Source organism: Ranitomeya variabilis, chromosome 3 (assembly GCF_051348905.1).
Source record: "Ranitomeya variabilis isolate aRanVar5 chromosome 3, aRanVar5.hap1, whole genome shotgun sequence".
Lineage (NCBI taxonomy): Eukaryota > Metazoa > Chordata > Amphibia > Anura > Dendrobatidae > Ranitomeya > Ranitomeya variabilis.
The window spans coordinates 443942562-443958831 of record NC_135234.1 but is presented as its reverse complement, the minus strand read 5'-3'; the positions used below and the strand labels follow the sequence as shown (position 1 = coordinate 443958831).

The following is a 16270-nucleotide window of genomic DNA, read 5'->3' as shown; positions in this document are numbered from 1 at the left end:
GTGGAAGTAATTGTCCCAAAAGCCCCCACCTGATGTCATCGTTCTAACTTTACTATAACTCTCATCATTCTGCACTGCTCGTGCCGATCGCCGGCAGAGCAGGGGAGAATGATGAGAGTCGTCTTCAGCACTTGCTGCCGGGAACAGCGCTTACTATAGCGCTTCTTCCCCAGCGGCTGTCCGCGAGGTACTGATGCAGCACACGGTTGCCACACGTGTGCCGCAAGTATTACACACACGGACACCGATATCTCTGGTACCGTTTTTTCCGGTACCGGAAATATCAGGATGTGTGAAAGAGGCCTTAGACTGTCTAACCCAAGTTTGCACTGGCTAAAAGTTATACAGCTTTAGTTATACAGGTACGAAATAGGGTATATACCTTTACATCAGTATACATATATATAATAAGACACGAATCAGAACAAGGCAACACATTTTATTCCAAAAAGGCTGTCTTGGATGGCAGAAACATACCGTAAAAACGATTGGAAAAAACTAAAAGGCATTGTTAAATATTGTCATATACACTTTTATACAATAATTACATATTTCCATTCAACTTCCATCTGAGAGAACTAGTAGTTCATTTGTCCAGGAATCTGCATATTCACCGCCCCGTAGTCCAACATATACATGGGCCATTGCTAAAACAGAAGAAAAACATAGTATGATGCATGTATTGCAAGATTATGGTTTTACAAGTGGTTTTCTTTCCACTTATGATTCCTTTATCATAAAGTAAATATTTTACATTGTCAGTTGGATGAAAATGACATAAGGCTCTGTTTATACCAGATATAAGGCTCTGTTCACACCAAATATAAGTATCCGTACAGAGCAGCGTTGACGCTTCTTTCAGCAGGCTCTTTTGAAGAAGGATAGGTAGCACAACATGCTGTGCAATTAGGTCTCGTGAAAGGCCAGATACCAGGACAGAAACCCAAAGGACTCCATTATAGTCAATCAGGTCTCTTAGATGCTGATGCTGAGCACCATGGAATCGATGGAGGCGAATAATGTAAAAACAGGAGTGTGGCATGCAATGTACGAAATATATAATCATATGTATCTACACATATATTTGTCAGACACTGCAGCTCAGCCCTATTCATTTTAATGAGGATGAGTCCCAATAGAAGGTCCAGACCACAGACAAGACTGGCGCTTTTACAAGATTCATCATAATTACTTTTTTTAACTAATAGATTAAAGATTGAACAAAATAATGATGGAATTTATTTAGATCACTTCTCTACTCTGCAGTATTGTGAAAGAATAAGCTTGGGAAGATTGCGAGTAGAAGCCTTCTCCTGATACCTTGTGTGCACTGGAAGACCTGGCAGGGCGGCCAGAGTTAAAGCCAGGCCGAACTCTTTAGAATATCTCCCATGAAGCAGGTTCCCTCGTTGTCCACATCCTCTCCAGCAATCGGATGAATGCGTTGAGTTAATCTTTGCCAGTCTGGCTGGTGTATAATACCATCTGGATAAAATTTTATGATGTGTTTCTTGGAGTGAGGTGGAGATGGTAGAAGAAAGTGAGATCGAGCAAGCTCTTTCCCATTCATCGTTACTAGATTTAAAACCAAGCTCAGACTCCCATTTAAATAAGTTTTGTGTTTTATTTGATTCTGATCTTGTATTAAACCAGTTATATATGTATTTCACACTCCAGAACATACAATGGCCGATATTATTCAACAGGTTGACTGTTGGCTCTGAAATATGTGAGGAATTTTTTAGAAATTTACTGATAACCTCTTTTAGCATTAAGTATTGAAGGAAGCATGATGAAGGGATCTCGTATTTAGTTTTAAGATGACTAAATGTACAACAGTTGGTGTCCTCTAGTAGGTCCTTTAACTTTGTTATGCCTTTAGTGGCCCAGAATGGATCAATTTTGTGGCATTGTCCATATATTAGACCCCTTTGGGCTAATGTTTCTAGCCTAATAAATAAAATTCACCCCACAAAGATCCCACTTTCCCCTCAACTTGCATTATTATCATTGGATACTCACTTAATCTCGCCATCTTTAGTTGAAATAATCATACATATTTTATTAATAGTTAAAAATTCTATCACTTTCTTTTGGAAGAGGCCAGACCCACCTCCTTTTAAAGATATTATGACTAAAATACATACACATAGATCATTTGAGAGCAAACTGGCATTAGTTAATAATAATTTTGACAAATATGCAAAAAAGTGGTCCAGATGCATGGAAATGTTCCCTCAGGATTAATAATGTCTGGTATATACTTGCCCAAAATTATATGTTTATTAAATGTTTATCATATATTATAAATTCAACAATTTATACAAGGACTTGCAGGTCCTTTGCTTTTTTCCCCCTTTTTCATATCCCATCCCCACCTCTCCTCCCCACCCCTGTCTTCCCTCCCCGGTTATAAGTTTTAAAATAATAAAACGTTTGGAAAAGAATATCTCCCATGAGTTATTATCCAGTCCAAATTAGAAGTAATTATCAGATTTATACAGAACAAATTTATGTGTTGCTGAAAGTTTTATAGATTGACACAGTAAGGCCATGTGCACACATTTTTCGCGTTTTTTTGCTATAAAAACGGGATAAAAACGCGAAAAAAACGCTAACATATGCCTCCTATTATTTACAGGGTATTCCGCATTTTTTGTGCAAATGTTGCGATTTTTTCCGCGAAAAAATCGCATCGCGAAAAAAAAAGCAACATGTTCATTAAAAATGCGGAATTGCGGGGATTCCGCACACCTAGGAGCCCATTGATCTGCTTACTTCCCGCACGGGGCTGTGCACACCATGCGGGAAGTAAGCAGATTATGTGCGGTTGGTACCCATGGTGGAGGAGAGGAGACTCTCCTCCACGGACTGGGCACCATATAAGTGGTCAAAAAAAAAGAATTAAAATAAAAAATAGTCCTATACTCACCCTCTGATGGCCCCCGAAGTGTTCCCGCCTCTCCGGTGCATGCTTTCTCTTCCGTTTCTATAGATGGTGTGGTTCAGGACCTGTGATGACGTCGCTGTCTTGTGATTGGTTGCGTGACCGCTCATGTGACTCACGCGACCAATCACAAGCCGCGACGTCATCGAAGGTCCTGAACCACATCGGCATCTATAGGAACGGACGCCGCTGAGGAGATTGGCTGTCTGCAGAGGGTGAGTATAACCATTTTTTTTTTTTTGTAATTATTTTTAAACATTCTATCTTTTACTATAGATGCTGCATAAGCAGCATCTATAGTAAAAAGTTGGTCACACTTGTCAAACGCTATGTTTGACAAGTGTGACCAACTTGTCAGTCAGTTTTCCAAGCGATGCTACAGATCGCTTGGAAAACTTTAGCATTCTGCAAGCTAATTACGCTTGCAAAATGCTAAAAAAACGCGAAAAAAACGGAAAAAAAAACGCAAAAAAAAAATGCGGATTTCTTGCAGAAAATTTCCGGTTTTCTTCAGGAAATTTCTGCAAGAAATCCGGACGTGTGCACATACCCTAATATGGTTTTGTTCATTGTCTGTGCCAAATTAACCTCGGCATTGAGGATCAACAGAAGAATATCATACAGGGCTCAGTTCAGCCACACATAGATAAACAAATTACTAAAGATCTAACCTTCGGGACCTTTGTCCAGTAAATGTGTTAAGTATTTACTGTAAAAGGTGTTTGAAACAGTTTGCTATAGAGTTTCAGTTTCTTTCTAAATCAATTGACTCAGTAAGGAACCTATACACTTACCACTAAGGACATTGGATGTGTTGATGAGATGGGTTCTATATTAGAAGAGGAAAAAGAAGAGGACGATGAAGAGTTGGATGACGTTGAGGACACAGAGTTTCCTTCAGAAATTCGCTTTTTTTTTCGCTTCGGAGCCAGGCTGTCTTTGTCTGTGCAAGAAAATAAGAATATTTGGGATAATGACATTATATAAAATTTCAGAGTAAATGGTGCTACCATTGTGTTACAATGGTCATAGAATCACATACAGTTGTGTGAAAATGTGTTCCCCCACTTCCTGATTTCCTACCATTTTGCATGTTTGTCACATTTAAATGTTTCCGATCATCAAAGAAATTTAAATATCAGACAAAGATACTACAAGTAAACACAAAATGCAGTTTTTAAATGAAGGTCTTTTCTATCAATGGAAAAAGAAATCAAAACCTGCAGAGACCTGTGTGAAAAGGTGATTGTCCCGGCCCTGTTAAAACATAAATTAACTGTGGTTTATCACATTTTTGGGAAGTGGAGTTCAAATTCCCTAGCCACAAGCAGGCCTGATTACTGCCATACCTGTTGTCAATCAAGAAATCGCTTAAATAGGACCAGCCTGACGAAGTGAAGCAGACTAAAAGATCCTCAAAGCTAGACATTATGCCATGATCCAAATAAATTCTGGACCAAATAAGAAACAAAGTAATCTATCAGTCTGGAAAATGTTATAAAGCCATTTCTCAAGCTTTGGGACTCCATCGAACAACAGTGAGAGCCAATATCCACAAATAGCAAAAACATGGAACAGTGGGGAAACCCCAGGAATGGCTGGCGGACCCAAATTACCCCAAGAGCGCAGCGACGATTCATCCAAGAGGTCACAAAAGACCCCACAAAAACATACAAAGAACTGCTGGCCTCATTTTCCTCAGTTAAGGCCAGTGTTCATAACTTCACTATAAGAAAGACACTATACATAAATGTCCTGCGTGGCAGAGTTCCAAAACAAAAACCACTGCTGAGCAATAAGAACATGATGGCTTATCTCAGTTTTGCCAGAAAACATCTTGATCCCCAAGACTTTTGGGAGAATACTTTGTGGACTGACTACACAAAAGTTGAACTTTTTGGAAGGTGTATGTCCTATCACATCTGGCGTAGAAGTAACATAGCATTTTAGAAAAGGAACATTATACCCTCAGTAAAATATAGTGGTGGTAGTGTGATGGTCTGAAGATGTCTTGCTGCTTCATGACCTGGAAGACTTGCTATGGTAAATGGAACTAGAAATTCTGCTGTCTACCAAAAAATCCTGAAGGAGAATGTCCGGCCATCTCTTTTGTGACTTCAAGCTGAAGCACACTTGGGTTATGCAGCAGGATCATGATCCAAAACACACAAGCAAGTCCACCTCTGAATGGTTTAAGAAAATCAAAATTAAGACTTTAAAGTGGCCTAGTCAAAGTCCTGACCTTAATCTGATTGAGAGTTGTTGTGGCATGACCTCAAAAAGGCGATTCATGCTCGGAAATTCTGCAAAGATGAGTCGGCCAAAATTCCTCCAGAGCGTTGTAAAAGACTCAATGCCAGTTATCGCAAACGCTTGATTGCTTTTGTTTCTGCTAAGGGTGGCTAACCAGTTATTAGGTCTAGGGGGAAATCACTTTTTCACACACAGCCCTGTTGGTTTGGATTTCTTTTTTCCTTAATAATAAGGACCTTCATTTAAAAACTACATTTTGTGTTTACTTGTGTTATCTTTGTTTAACCCCTTATCATCCAGTGACGAATATATCCAACATTGGACACCTCCCCGTTTGGTGCGGGTTCCGGCACCTTTTCTGGCACATGACAGCTGATCTGATCAGCTGTCAAGTGCCCCTAACAGCCGCGGGTGGAATCGTGATTCACTCGCGGCTGGTAACATGTTAAATGCTGCTGTCAATGTCTGACAGACTCATTTAACATGCATGTGGAGGAAGCGCGTCAATACCTCCTCCCATCGGTGCCCGTATCACATGAGCATGGGTCGCCGATGGGTTGGCATGACAACCCGGAATCTGCAGGAGACCCCTGTGGTTGTCGTAGCTGGATAGCTATGAGCGCCGCCCAGCGGTCGGTGCTCATGGCAAGTGAGTATTTCTGCTACATAGAGCAGGGCTGCAGCGATTGGATGATTGCAGCTTCTAGTCTCCCATGGTGACTATTGAAGCAAGTACAAATTTAAAAAAAATGTTTTTAAAAATGTTTAAAAAATAAAAAAATATATAAACGTTCAAATCACCCCACTTTCGCCCCATTCAAAATAAAACAATAAAAAAAATCAAACATACACATATTTGGTATCACCACGTTCAGAATCACCCGATCTATCAATATATAAAAAGAATGAATCTGATCAGTAATTGGCGTAGCAAGAAAAAAATAAAAACGTCAGAATTAGTTGTTTTTTTTTCGCTGCAACATTACATTAACCTCTTTCTGACCTCGGAGAGGATAGTAGGTCCGAGGTCAGAACCCCCCGCTTTGATGCGGGCTCCGGCGGTAAGCCCACATCAAACCCGGGACATGTCAGCTGTTTTGTACAGCTGACATGTGCCCGCAATAGCGGCGGATGGAGTCGCGATCCACCCACTGCTATTAACTAGTTAAATGCCGCTGTCAAACGCTGACAGCGGCATTTAACTAGCGCTTCCGGCCATCGGGCCGAAAATGCGCACATTGCTGACCCCCGTCACGGGGTCAGCGATGCATCGGCATGACATCCAGAGGTCTATTGAAGACCTCTATGGTTGTTGATGCCGGATTGCTGTGAGCGCTACCCTGTGGTCGGCGCTCATAACAATGCATCTGAGCATCGCTCCTATGTAGCAGAGCCGATCAGGCTGTGCCAGCTTCTAGCCTCCCATGGAGGCTATTGCAGCATGGAAAAAGCAAAAAAAAATGTTTCAAAAAATATGAAAAAAATAAAAAAAATATAAAAGTTTAAATCACCCCCCTTTTGCCCCATGCAAAATAAAACAATTAAAAATAATCAAATATACACATATTTGGTATCGCCACGCTCAGAATCGCCTGATCTATCAATAAAAAAAGGATTAACTTGATAGCTAAACGGCGTAGCGAGAAAAAAATTAGAAACCCTAGAATTACTTTTTTTGTTCGCCGCAACATTGCATTAAAATGTAATGACGGGCGATCAAAAGAACATATCTGCACCAAAATGAACTCGTAATGACTTGGAGAATCAAAATGGCAGGTCATTTTTAGCATTTAGTGAAGCTAGCGAAAAAACAAGTGTGGGATTGCACTTTCACCGCACTTGGAATTGTTTTCCCATTTTCTGGTACACGACATACTAAAATCAATGATGTCCTTCAAAAGTACAACTTGTCCTGCAAAAATAAGCCCTCACATGGCCATATTGATTGAAAAATAAAAAAGTTATGGCTCTGAGAAGGAGGGGAGTGAAAAACGAAAAACCGAAAAAAGGTGTTATCATGATGGGGTTAAAATGCAATAACAGGTGATTAAAAGATCGTATACGCACCAATATGGTATCATTAAAAACATCAGCTCGTCACCCAAAAAATAAGCCCTCACCCAACCCCAGATCACGAAAAATGGAGACGCTACGGGTCTCGGAGAATGGTGACTTTTTTTTTAAACTTTGGAATTTGTTTTCACCATGTAAACAACAAAGAACCTAGACATGTTTGGTGTCTGTTAACTTATAATGACCTAGAGAATCATGATCGCGGGTCAGTTTTAGCATTTAATGAACATGGTTAAAAAAAAAAATCCAAAAACCAATTGTGGAATTGCACTTTTTTTGCAATTTCACCGCACTTGGAATTTTTTTGCCGTTTTGCAGTACACGATATGGTAAAATCAATGGTGCCATTCAAAAGTACAACTCGTCCCGCAAAAAATAAGCCATCTCAAGGCCATATTGACCAAAAAATAAAAAAGTTATGGCTGTAGGAAGAAGGGGAGCAAAAAATGGAAACGCAAAAGAGGAAATACCCCTGGTTCTTAAGGCTTCTTTCACACTTCAGTTTTTTGGCGTCAGTCACTTCCGACATAATGACGGATCGACGGATCCGTCACAATAGTTGAAAAAACGGATGTAACGGATCCGTTTTTTTGACGGATCCGTTACTCGGGGGTTGTATATACTTTTTGGAGCATGCGCAATTGAAAAAAATTGAAAAAACGGATTGGGGCGACGGATCCGCCGAAATGACGGTCGCGACGGATCCGTCGCCCATAGGTGGCCATTCTATGAAATGACGGACGCGACGGATCCGTCGCGATCCGCCATTTCAACGCAGACAAAAAACGTTGCAATGACCGTCAATGTCTAGATGACGTCCGCCAAATTTTGACGGATCCGTCGCATGACGGATGGAACGGACGACCATCCGTCACAATCCGTCGCTAATGCAAGTCTATGGGGAAAAAAACGGATCCGTCGAAAAAAAAAACGGATCCGTTTTTGAGGAAAATGGCGGATTTAGACTGACGCCAAACAACTGAAGTGTGAAAGAGGCCTAAGGGGTTAATATTTCAATTTGTTTGGTGATCTGAAACATTTAAATGTGACAAACATGCAAAAGAATAGGAAATCAGGAAGGGACAAACACTTTTTCACACAACTATAGAAACAGTTAATGATTATGGAAATCAAGGTAAATCAGGTAAAATATGCCCCTTCAGGACAAATTGTACAACCACTTTTGGGGTCCATTTTCTCCTGTTACCCTTGGTAAAATAAAACAAATTGGAGCTGAAGTAAATTTTTTGTGAAAAAAAGTTAAATGTTCATTTTTTTTAAACATTCCAAAAATTCCTGTGAAACATCTGAAGGGTTAATAAACTTCTTGAATGTGGTTTTGAGCACCTTGAGGGGTGCAGTTTTAGAATGGTGTCACACTTGGTTATTTTCTATCATATAGACCCCTCAAAGTGACTTCAAATGTGATGTGGTCCCTAAAAAAAAATGTAAAAATGAGAAATTGCTGGTCATCTTTTAACCCTTATAACTTTCTATCACAGTCAAAAAAATTCTAGGTGCCCAGAAAAACAAAAATTATTCACCGAAACCAAGCATTACATAATCAGATAAATTTTATATAATAAAACATAACCTTTATTATAAATAGAGATAAGAAACAACAATCACAATCTAAAAAACCGTCCACTGTTTGGCTGTAGAAAAGATACAGGGTGCATGGAGTCCCTAATGTCAAACTGTCTAAGCCCTACCTTGCTGCGGAGGTTGGCACCCTATAAGACCTGCGCAATGGCGCCCCCGCTCAACGTAGGCTCCCCTAACTCACCCTCAGAGACCCTCAAGTGAGAGAAAATAGACAAACAGCAGACCATTCAGACAGACAAACAAAATAAATAAGTACTTTATATTAGGGGCACTGAATAATGATAAAGTGCAAAAAACGTGCTGTAAAAATTTTTCAATAACACGCACCAGAATTGCACATAACCCCATACGGCCTATAGCCAAATATACTGTACCTAATTGCTCACTACCTGCCTGCGGGGGTTGGCACCCTAGATGTCCTGCGCAAATAGCGCCCCCGCTCCCGTTGTCTGATCCTAATAAGCCCTAAGACCGCCAATTGACCAAAAACAATTATATACAAAAAGGCAGGTCGAGCATACAGTACTTAGTGTAGGTACACCATAGCCCCTAAATATAAACATATACAAATAAGACAATTTAGCATTATATCCCCAATGTCTTTAAATAATGCATAAACATAGCACAATAAATATGCTCATCTCAGTATGTTTATCTCGACGCGTTTCCCTGAAATCAGTTCATCAGGAGACATACTAGAGAGATAACAAACTTATCTGAGTGAAGGGTAAGAAGATCACTTCAGAGGAGATATACGATATTGTAGTGGGGAACGATATCCATCCTGACCACCTGTTCATAACAGCCTTATGTGTGTAATATGCACTCTGCTTTATAAACCTGACCTCCTCCTCGTGTTGAATCAGCGTCCTACGGTGCCCGCCAGTGTGATCATTTCCGGGTTTCCTCTCTGCGCAAGTGTCAGTTTCCGTCTTCCTTCCCATTGGCGTTCCTCACTTGGAACGCAAGTGCGTGTCATTACACGCATGTCCTATAGTTACTGGCTTGAAACGCAAATGCGTGTCACTCTGCGCAAGCTCAATAGCTAAATATCAGCCCGAGTTACATTTCACCAGAGCGTAACAGCATACCTCACCGCGCAGTCGTACTAGCGCTACAGCTCATGAAAGCTCCTTACTTGGAACGCAAATGCGTGTCATTTAGCGCAGGCTGCATAGCTAGGTATTAGGAATGACGTATACTGAGATACCACAGAGTACCTCATCGCGCAGATGCTAGCGCTTATAAATTATTCAAATAAAGAATTACCCAGGGGCATATATTGCCTAAAGAGGACCAACATTTCACAGCAAAATACACATGACGCTGAAAAGAACCAAAAAACCTCCCTACCATTAATTAGAGTGTGAACTACAATATAAATCAATAAAAATAACACTGAAAATGATAAAGACCATCCCCTATCTCGGGACAATGGGTCATGGGTTTATAATCCAAAAGGGATTCTCAAAAAGGGGGAAAAAGGGTGGGGCAAAAACTTATACAAAACAACCAAATTGCAGTAAATCATTCAAGCCCTGTGGCTTCATACTCTTCATCCGAAATATCCATTTTGCTTCTTTTTGTAAGATTAAACAGTCCCAGTCCCCACCTCTAACCGGTGGTGTGACTACTTCAATCACTGAGAAATTACAACATTTTAAATCCCCCCCATGTACTTCCCTCATGTGGTTAGCAATAGGGGTATCTCTTCCATTTAAAATATCTCCTACATGTTCGCCCACCCTCCTGCGCAACTCCCGTTTTGTTTTGCCCACATAATCCATAGGGCAGCTGCACTGGAATAGGTAGACCACCCCTTCTGTTTTGCAATTAGCAAATTGTCTCATATCATAGGTTTTACCGGTACAGGAGCTCACAAAAGTACAGCTCCTCGACACATATTTGCAAAATTTGCATTTACCACACTTGAACGTACCATTCTGTCTTCTCTCCAACCAGGTGGGAGACTTCTTTTGAGGGAAGAAGGCACTATGGACCAATTGATCACGAATTGATCTACCTCTCCTATACGTGATGTATGGTGTATCAGGAACTATGTCTCTTAAGTCTGGGTCCATTTTTAGGATCTCCCAATGTTTTTGAATCACATTTCTGACCTTCTGTGACTGGTTATCGAAAGTACCTATGATTCTCAAGTCATTACCATCTTCCTCCCTTAATTTTTTTAACAAGCAATGGGGCTCTTTCTTTGGTACTTGAGTTTTTAAAGGCCTCATTTAGGACCCCAAACGGATAACCTCTATCCACAAATTTGTCCCTCAAGTCTCCCGCCTGTCGGAAAAAAGCAGAATCGGTTGAACAATTTCTCCTCATACGTAGGTACTGACCCCTCGGTATACCCCTCCTCAAGGCTACGGGATGATGGCTCTCCCAACGTAACAAATTATTTGTGGCAGTTGGTTTATAGAATGTTTCAGTAATAATCCGGCCTGCATTGCCTCTAGAAATCTTCAAATCCAAGAAATTGATAGAGTCACGTTGCAACTCGTACGTCAGTCTGAGACCAATTGTATTGTCATTGAGCTCATCTACAAATTGGGAGAATGACGATACCCCACCGGACCATAACACAAGCACATCGTCTATGTACCTACCCCAAAATAATATTTGGGGTCTCCACCAGAAGGCATCGTCCTCTCCAAAAACTGATAGGTCCTCCCACCAGCCCAGGAACAGATTAGCATACGTGGGAGCACAAGGGCTCCCCATCGCCGTTCCCCTGAGCTGGTGGAAGAACCCACCACCAAAAGCAAAATAATTATGTTTGAGCACGAACTCAAGTAACCCAACAATACACTGATTATGCCGGGACAATTGTATACCCCTTGATCTCAGAAAGAAACTAGTAGCCTGGAGGCCCTTATTGTGTGGAATGTTACTATAAAGCGCCTCCACATCTATGGAGGCAAAACATACATCATCACTAAGGACTATATCCTCAAGCCTGAGGAGGAGATCCGAGGAGTCCCTAACATAAGAGGGCAATGAAACCACAAAAGGTCTTAACACTCTATCAATATACACACTTGTGTTCTGCGTAATTGAATCAATTCCAGCCACTATTGGGCGGCCCTTTAGTGGGCTCAAACCCTTATGCACCTTAGGCAATGAGTAGAACACAGCCAGAACTGGGAACTTCGGAAGCATAAAGTCATATTCGTTCTTCGATATTAGGCCAGCATTTCTTGCCTCAGTCAGGAGTATTTTTAAGTCCTCCATAAACTCATTAGTAGGATCTTTTTTAAGAGGTCTATAAGTGGATGTGTCCTTAAGAATGTTATTACACATCACCTGGTATTGCTCTAGATCTAATATCACCATGTTACCCCCTTTATCTGAGGGTTTAAACACATAATCCTTATTAGCAGCCAAACCATCCAACGCCTCCCTCTCTGCTCTCGTCAGATTAGAATGATACCCATCACCTATAGCACTGATTTTTTCCAGGTCCTTGATCACCAATCTGGTAAATATTTCAGTGCTATCCAAACCTTCCTGTGGGGGCATTCTGACACTCTTAGGCTTAAGGTCAGTAAAAGGGCCTACATCCAAAGGTCTCTCGTTCTCCCTGAGTAGGTCAGTCAGAATTCTCACACTAGGTAGATCCTCCTCAGTCACCCCTAGCCGTTCACACTCAACACGATCATGTGTTTTAAAGAATTTCTTCCATCTGACCTTTCTGATAAACAAGTTTATATCTTTGACCCACCCAAACTCGTCAAATTTGTTTGTAGGAACAAACGAGAGACCCTTGGATAGGACTGTCCTTTCCACTTCATTTAATGGGTAAGAGGATAGGTTAATAATCCTATTTTCCTCCATCATTTCTTGTGCCTGTCCTCTTTGTCTTTTTGAGGGTCCATAGCCGTGGCCCTCTTCTTCTCTAAAAAAGACAATGATGAGGATAGTGAAGAGGGTCCTGTAGGAGATACTTCCCTCCTTTGAAAATTCCTTGTTACCATACGTTCCTGTCTTACCCATTTTTGCCTATTGTTTTTCTTACGTGTCCCTCCAAAAATACCTCTACTTTCTAAAAAGTTGGATGTGCCTCTATCAGTATCAGAAGAATCAATATCAGAAGATGACACGTCCACTGTATTACGTACTCTCCTATCCTCCTGCAAAAATGTATATACCTTTTTCTCTTTGAAATCCTGGATATCCCGGGTGAACTGTTTATGCTTCCTAGTCTTAATCTCGCTCTGAAACTGTTCCACTGTCGTTTGAAGGCTGGCTTCCCTCCTAGAAAAATCAGTGTGTGTTTTTAGTTTCAAAACCTCCTCCACTTGTTCAGCCAATTTTTTAGAGGTAGCCTCAAAAGTTTTTCTTTCTTCTTCTAACAAGATGGTCATAAATCTTAATGAACTTTCAGTTAGTTCTGTCTCCCACCTATCAAGAAGATTTGCCGACCTAGATCTCCGTGCTGGCGTAATGGATATCCTCAGACCTTTGGGTACTATTTTGTTCTTAATATAGTTTTCCAGTGACTGCGTTTCCCACCAGGAGCGGATATTATCTTTATAACATATGGTCAAATCATTGAAAAGGCTTCTAAGATCTGTATTTTTTGTGCCACTTCCTTCCTCTGTTTCAGAGAAGGCATCCAGAGCATCGGCCACCCATGACTCCCTATTGATAGTCCCAGATAGAAAACCCGCCATAAGTAACAAATTATCACAGTCAAAAAAATTCTAGGTGCCCAGAAAAACAAAAATTATTCACCGAAACCAAGCATTACATAATCAGATAAATTTTATATAATAAAACATAACCTTATAACTTTCTAACAAAAAAAAATGTTGTTTCCAAAATTGTGCTGATGTAAAGTAGACATGTGGGAAATGTTACTTATTAAGTATTTTGTGTGACACATCTCTGTGATTTAAGGGCATAACAATTCAAAGTTGGAAAATTTCCGTTTTTTTCACAAATAAACGCAGGTAATACCAAATAAATTTTACCACTATCATGAAGTACAATATGTCACGAGAAAACAGTGTCAGAATCATCAGGATCCGTTGAAGCGTTCCAGAGTTATAACCTCATAAAGGGACAGTGGTCAGAATAGTAAAAATTGGCCCGGTCATTAACGTGCAAACCACCCTTGGGGCTTAAGGGGTTAATGACCTGGCCATTTTTTGCAATTCTGACCAGTGTCCCTTTATGAGGTAATAACTCAGGAACGCTTCAACGGATCCTAGCGATTCTGAGACTGTTTTTTCGTGACATATTGGGCTTCATGTTAGTGGTAAATTTAGGTCAATAATTTTTGCGTTTATTTGTGAAAAAAAACGGAAATTTGGGGAAAATTTTGAAAATTTCGCAATTTTCAAACAGAGACTTATGTGACACAAACTAGTTAATAAATAACATTTCCCACATGTCTACTTTACATCAGCACAATTTTGGAAACAAAATTTTTTTTGCTAGGAAGTTATAAGGGTTAAAATTTGACCAGCAATTTCCCATTTTTACAACAAAATTTACAAAAAACATTTTTTTTAGGGACCATCTCATATTTAAACTCAATTTGAGGGGTGTACATGACAGAAAATACCCAAAAGTGACACCATTCTAACTAAAAACTGCACCCCTAAAGGTACTCAAAACCACATTCAAGAAGTTTATTAACCCTTTACATTCTTCACAGGAACTGCAGCAATGTGAAAGTAAAAAATTAACATTTAACTTTTTTTTTACAAACATTTTACTTCAGAACTAATTTTTTTTGTTTTCACAGTGGAAAAGAAGAAAATAATCCACACAATTTGCTGTGTAATGTCTCCTGAATACGCTGATACTCCATATGTGGGGGTAAACCACTGTTTGGGCGCACGGCAGAGCTTCGAAGGGAAGGAGCGCTGTTTGACTTTTTCAATGCAGAATTGGCTGGAATTGAGATCGGATGCCATGTCGCTTTTGGAGAGCCCCTGATGTGCCTAAACAGTGGAAACTCCCACAAGTGACACCATTTGGGAAAATAGACCCCTTAAGTAACTTATCTAGATGTGTGGTGAGCACCTTGAACCCCCAAGTGCTTCACAGTTTATAACACAGAGCCGTGAAAATAAAAAAATCATTTTTTTATCCACAAAAATGATTTTTTAGCCCCCATTTTTTTATTTTCCCAAGGGTAACAGGACAGATTGGACCCCAAAAGTTGTTGTCCAATTTGTCCTGAGTATGCTGATGCCCCATATGTGGGGGTAAACCACTGTTTGGCAAAGCTCAGAAGGGAGGGACCACCATTTGACTTTTTGAACGCAAAACTGGCATTAATCAATGGTGGTGCCATGTCGTGTTTGGAAACCCCCTAATGTACCTAAACAGTGGAATCCCACAATTCTAACTCCAAGCCTAACCCCAACGCACCCTAACCCTAATCCCAACCCTAACCATAACACTAATCACAACCCTAACCCCAACCTAACCCTAATCCCAACTCTAACCATAACCCTAATCACAACACTAACCCCAACACACCCCTAAAACGAATCCCAACCCTAGCCATAAACCTAACCACAGCCCTAACCCCAACACATTCCTATCCCTAATCCCAACCCTAACCATAACCCTAATCACAACCCTAACCCCAACAAACCCCTAACCCTAATCCCAACCCTAACCACAACTCTAACCCCAACACATCCCTAACACTAATCCCAACCCTAACCCTAATCCTAACCCTAATCCCAACTCTTTCCCTAATCTCAACCCTAACCCTTATCCCAACCCTAATCCCAACCCTAACCCTAACTTCACCCCAACCCTAACCCTTTAGCCCAACTCACTGTAACCCAACTCTAACCCTAATGGGAAAATGGATATAAATAAATTTTCTTTATTATTTTTACCTAACTAAGGGGGTGATAAAAGGAGGGTTGTTTTACTATTTGTTTTTATTTTGATCACTGTGATAGGGTCAATCACAGTGACCAAAATGAACCAATAGGAAAAATCTCGGTATTGTTGACTGGTGCAGGCCGGCAGATCTCAGCGGGCGCACTGCGCATGCGCCTGCCATTTTCTCCCGGAAGCAGGAGGGCCGGGGGACTTCAGGGGGCCATGCAGGCACAATGGGGGTACCGGGGGGGGAAGAAATCGGGGACCCTATTTTTCTCCCCTCTGATGTGTGATCACATCAGAGGAGAGAGAAATTAAATGGCAAATCAGACTTTTTTTTTGCGGTCGCTGTTATACGGTTAATAACGGCGATCGCAACCCCAGGGTTGGTAAAAACCGACCCGAATCATGTTCCCTGGGGTCTCGGCTACACCTGGCAGCCAAGACCCTGGAGAAAATCCGACTCTGGGGGGCGCTATACACTTTTTCCGTTAATTAACGGCGCTGTGGTTTAAGTACCCTTAA

The 16270-nt window shown here is 40.8% G+C and overlaps 1 protein-coding gene across 5 annotated transcripts in view; it reads right to left on the bottom strand.

The window, feature by feature from the left end:
- Positions 1-423: 423 nt before the first annotated feature.
- The window catches only part of GTF2IRD1 (GTF2I repeat domain containing 1), a 156292-nt gene continuing 140445 nt past the window's right edge, over positions 424-16270 (bottom strand). For all 5 annotated transcript variants that reach the window (XM_077296463.1, XM_077296466.1, XM_077296467.1 and 2 more), the window contains 2 exons: positions 3742-3890; positions 424-647 (listed from right to left, as the gene is read on the bottom strand). In XM_077296463.1, the coding sequence (XP_077152578.1) occupies positions 579-647; positions 3742-3890 (218 nt within the window). In that variant the 3' untranslated portion in view covers positions 424-578. The remainder of the gene's footprint in view (positions 648-3741; positions 3891-16270) is intronic.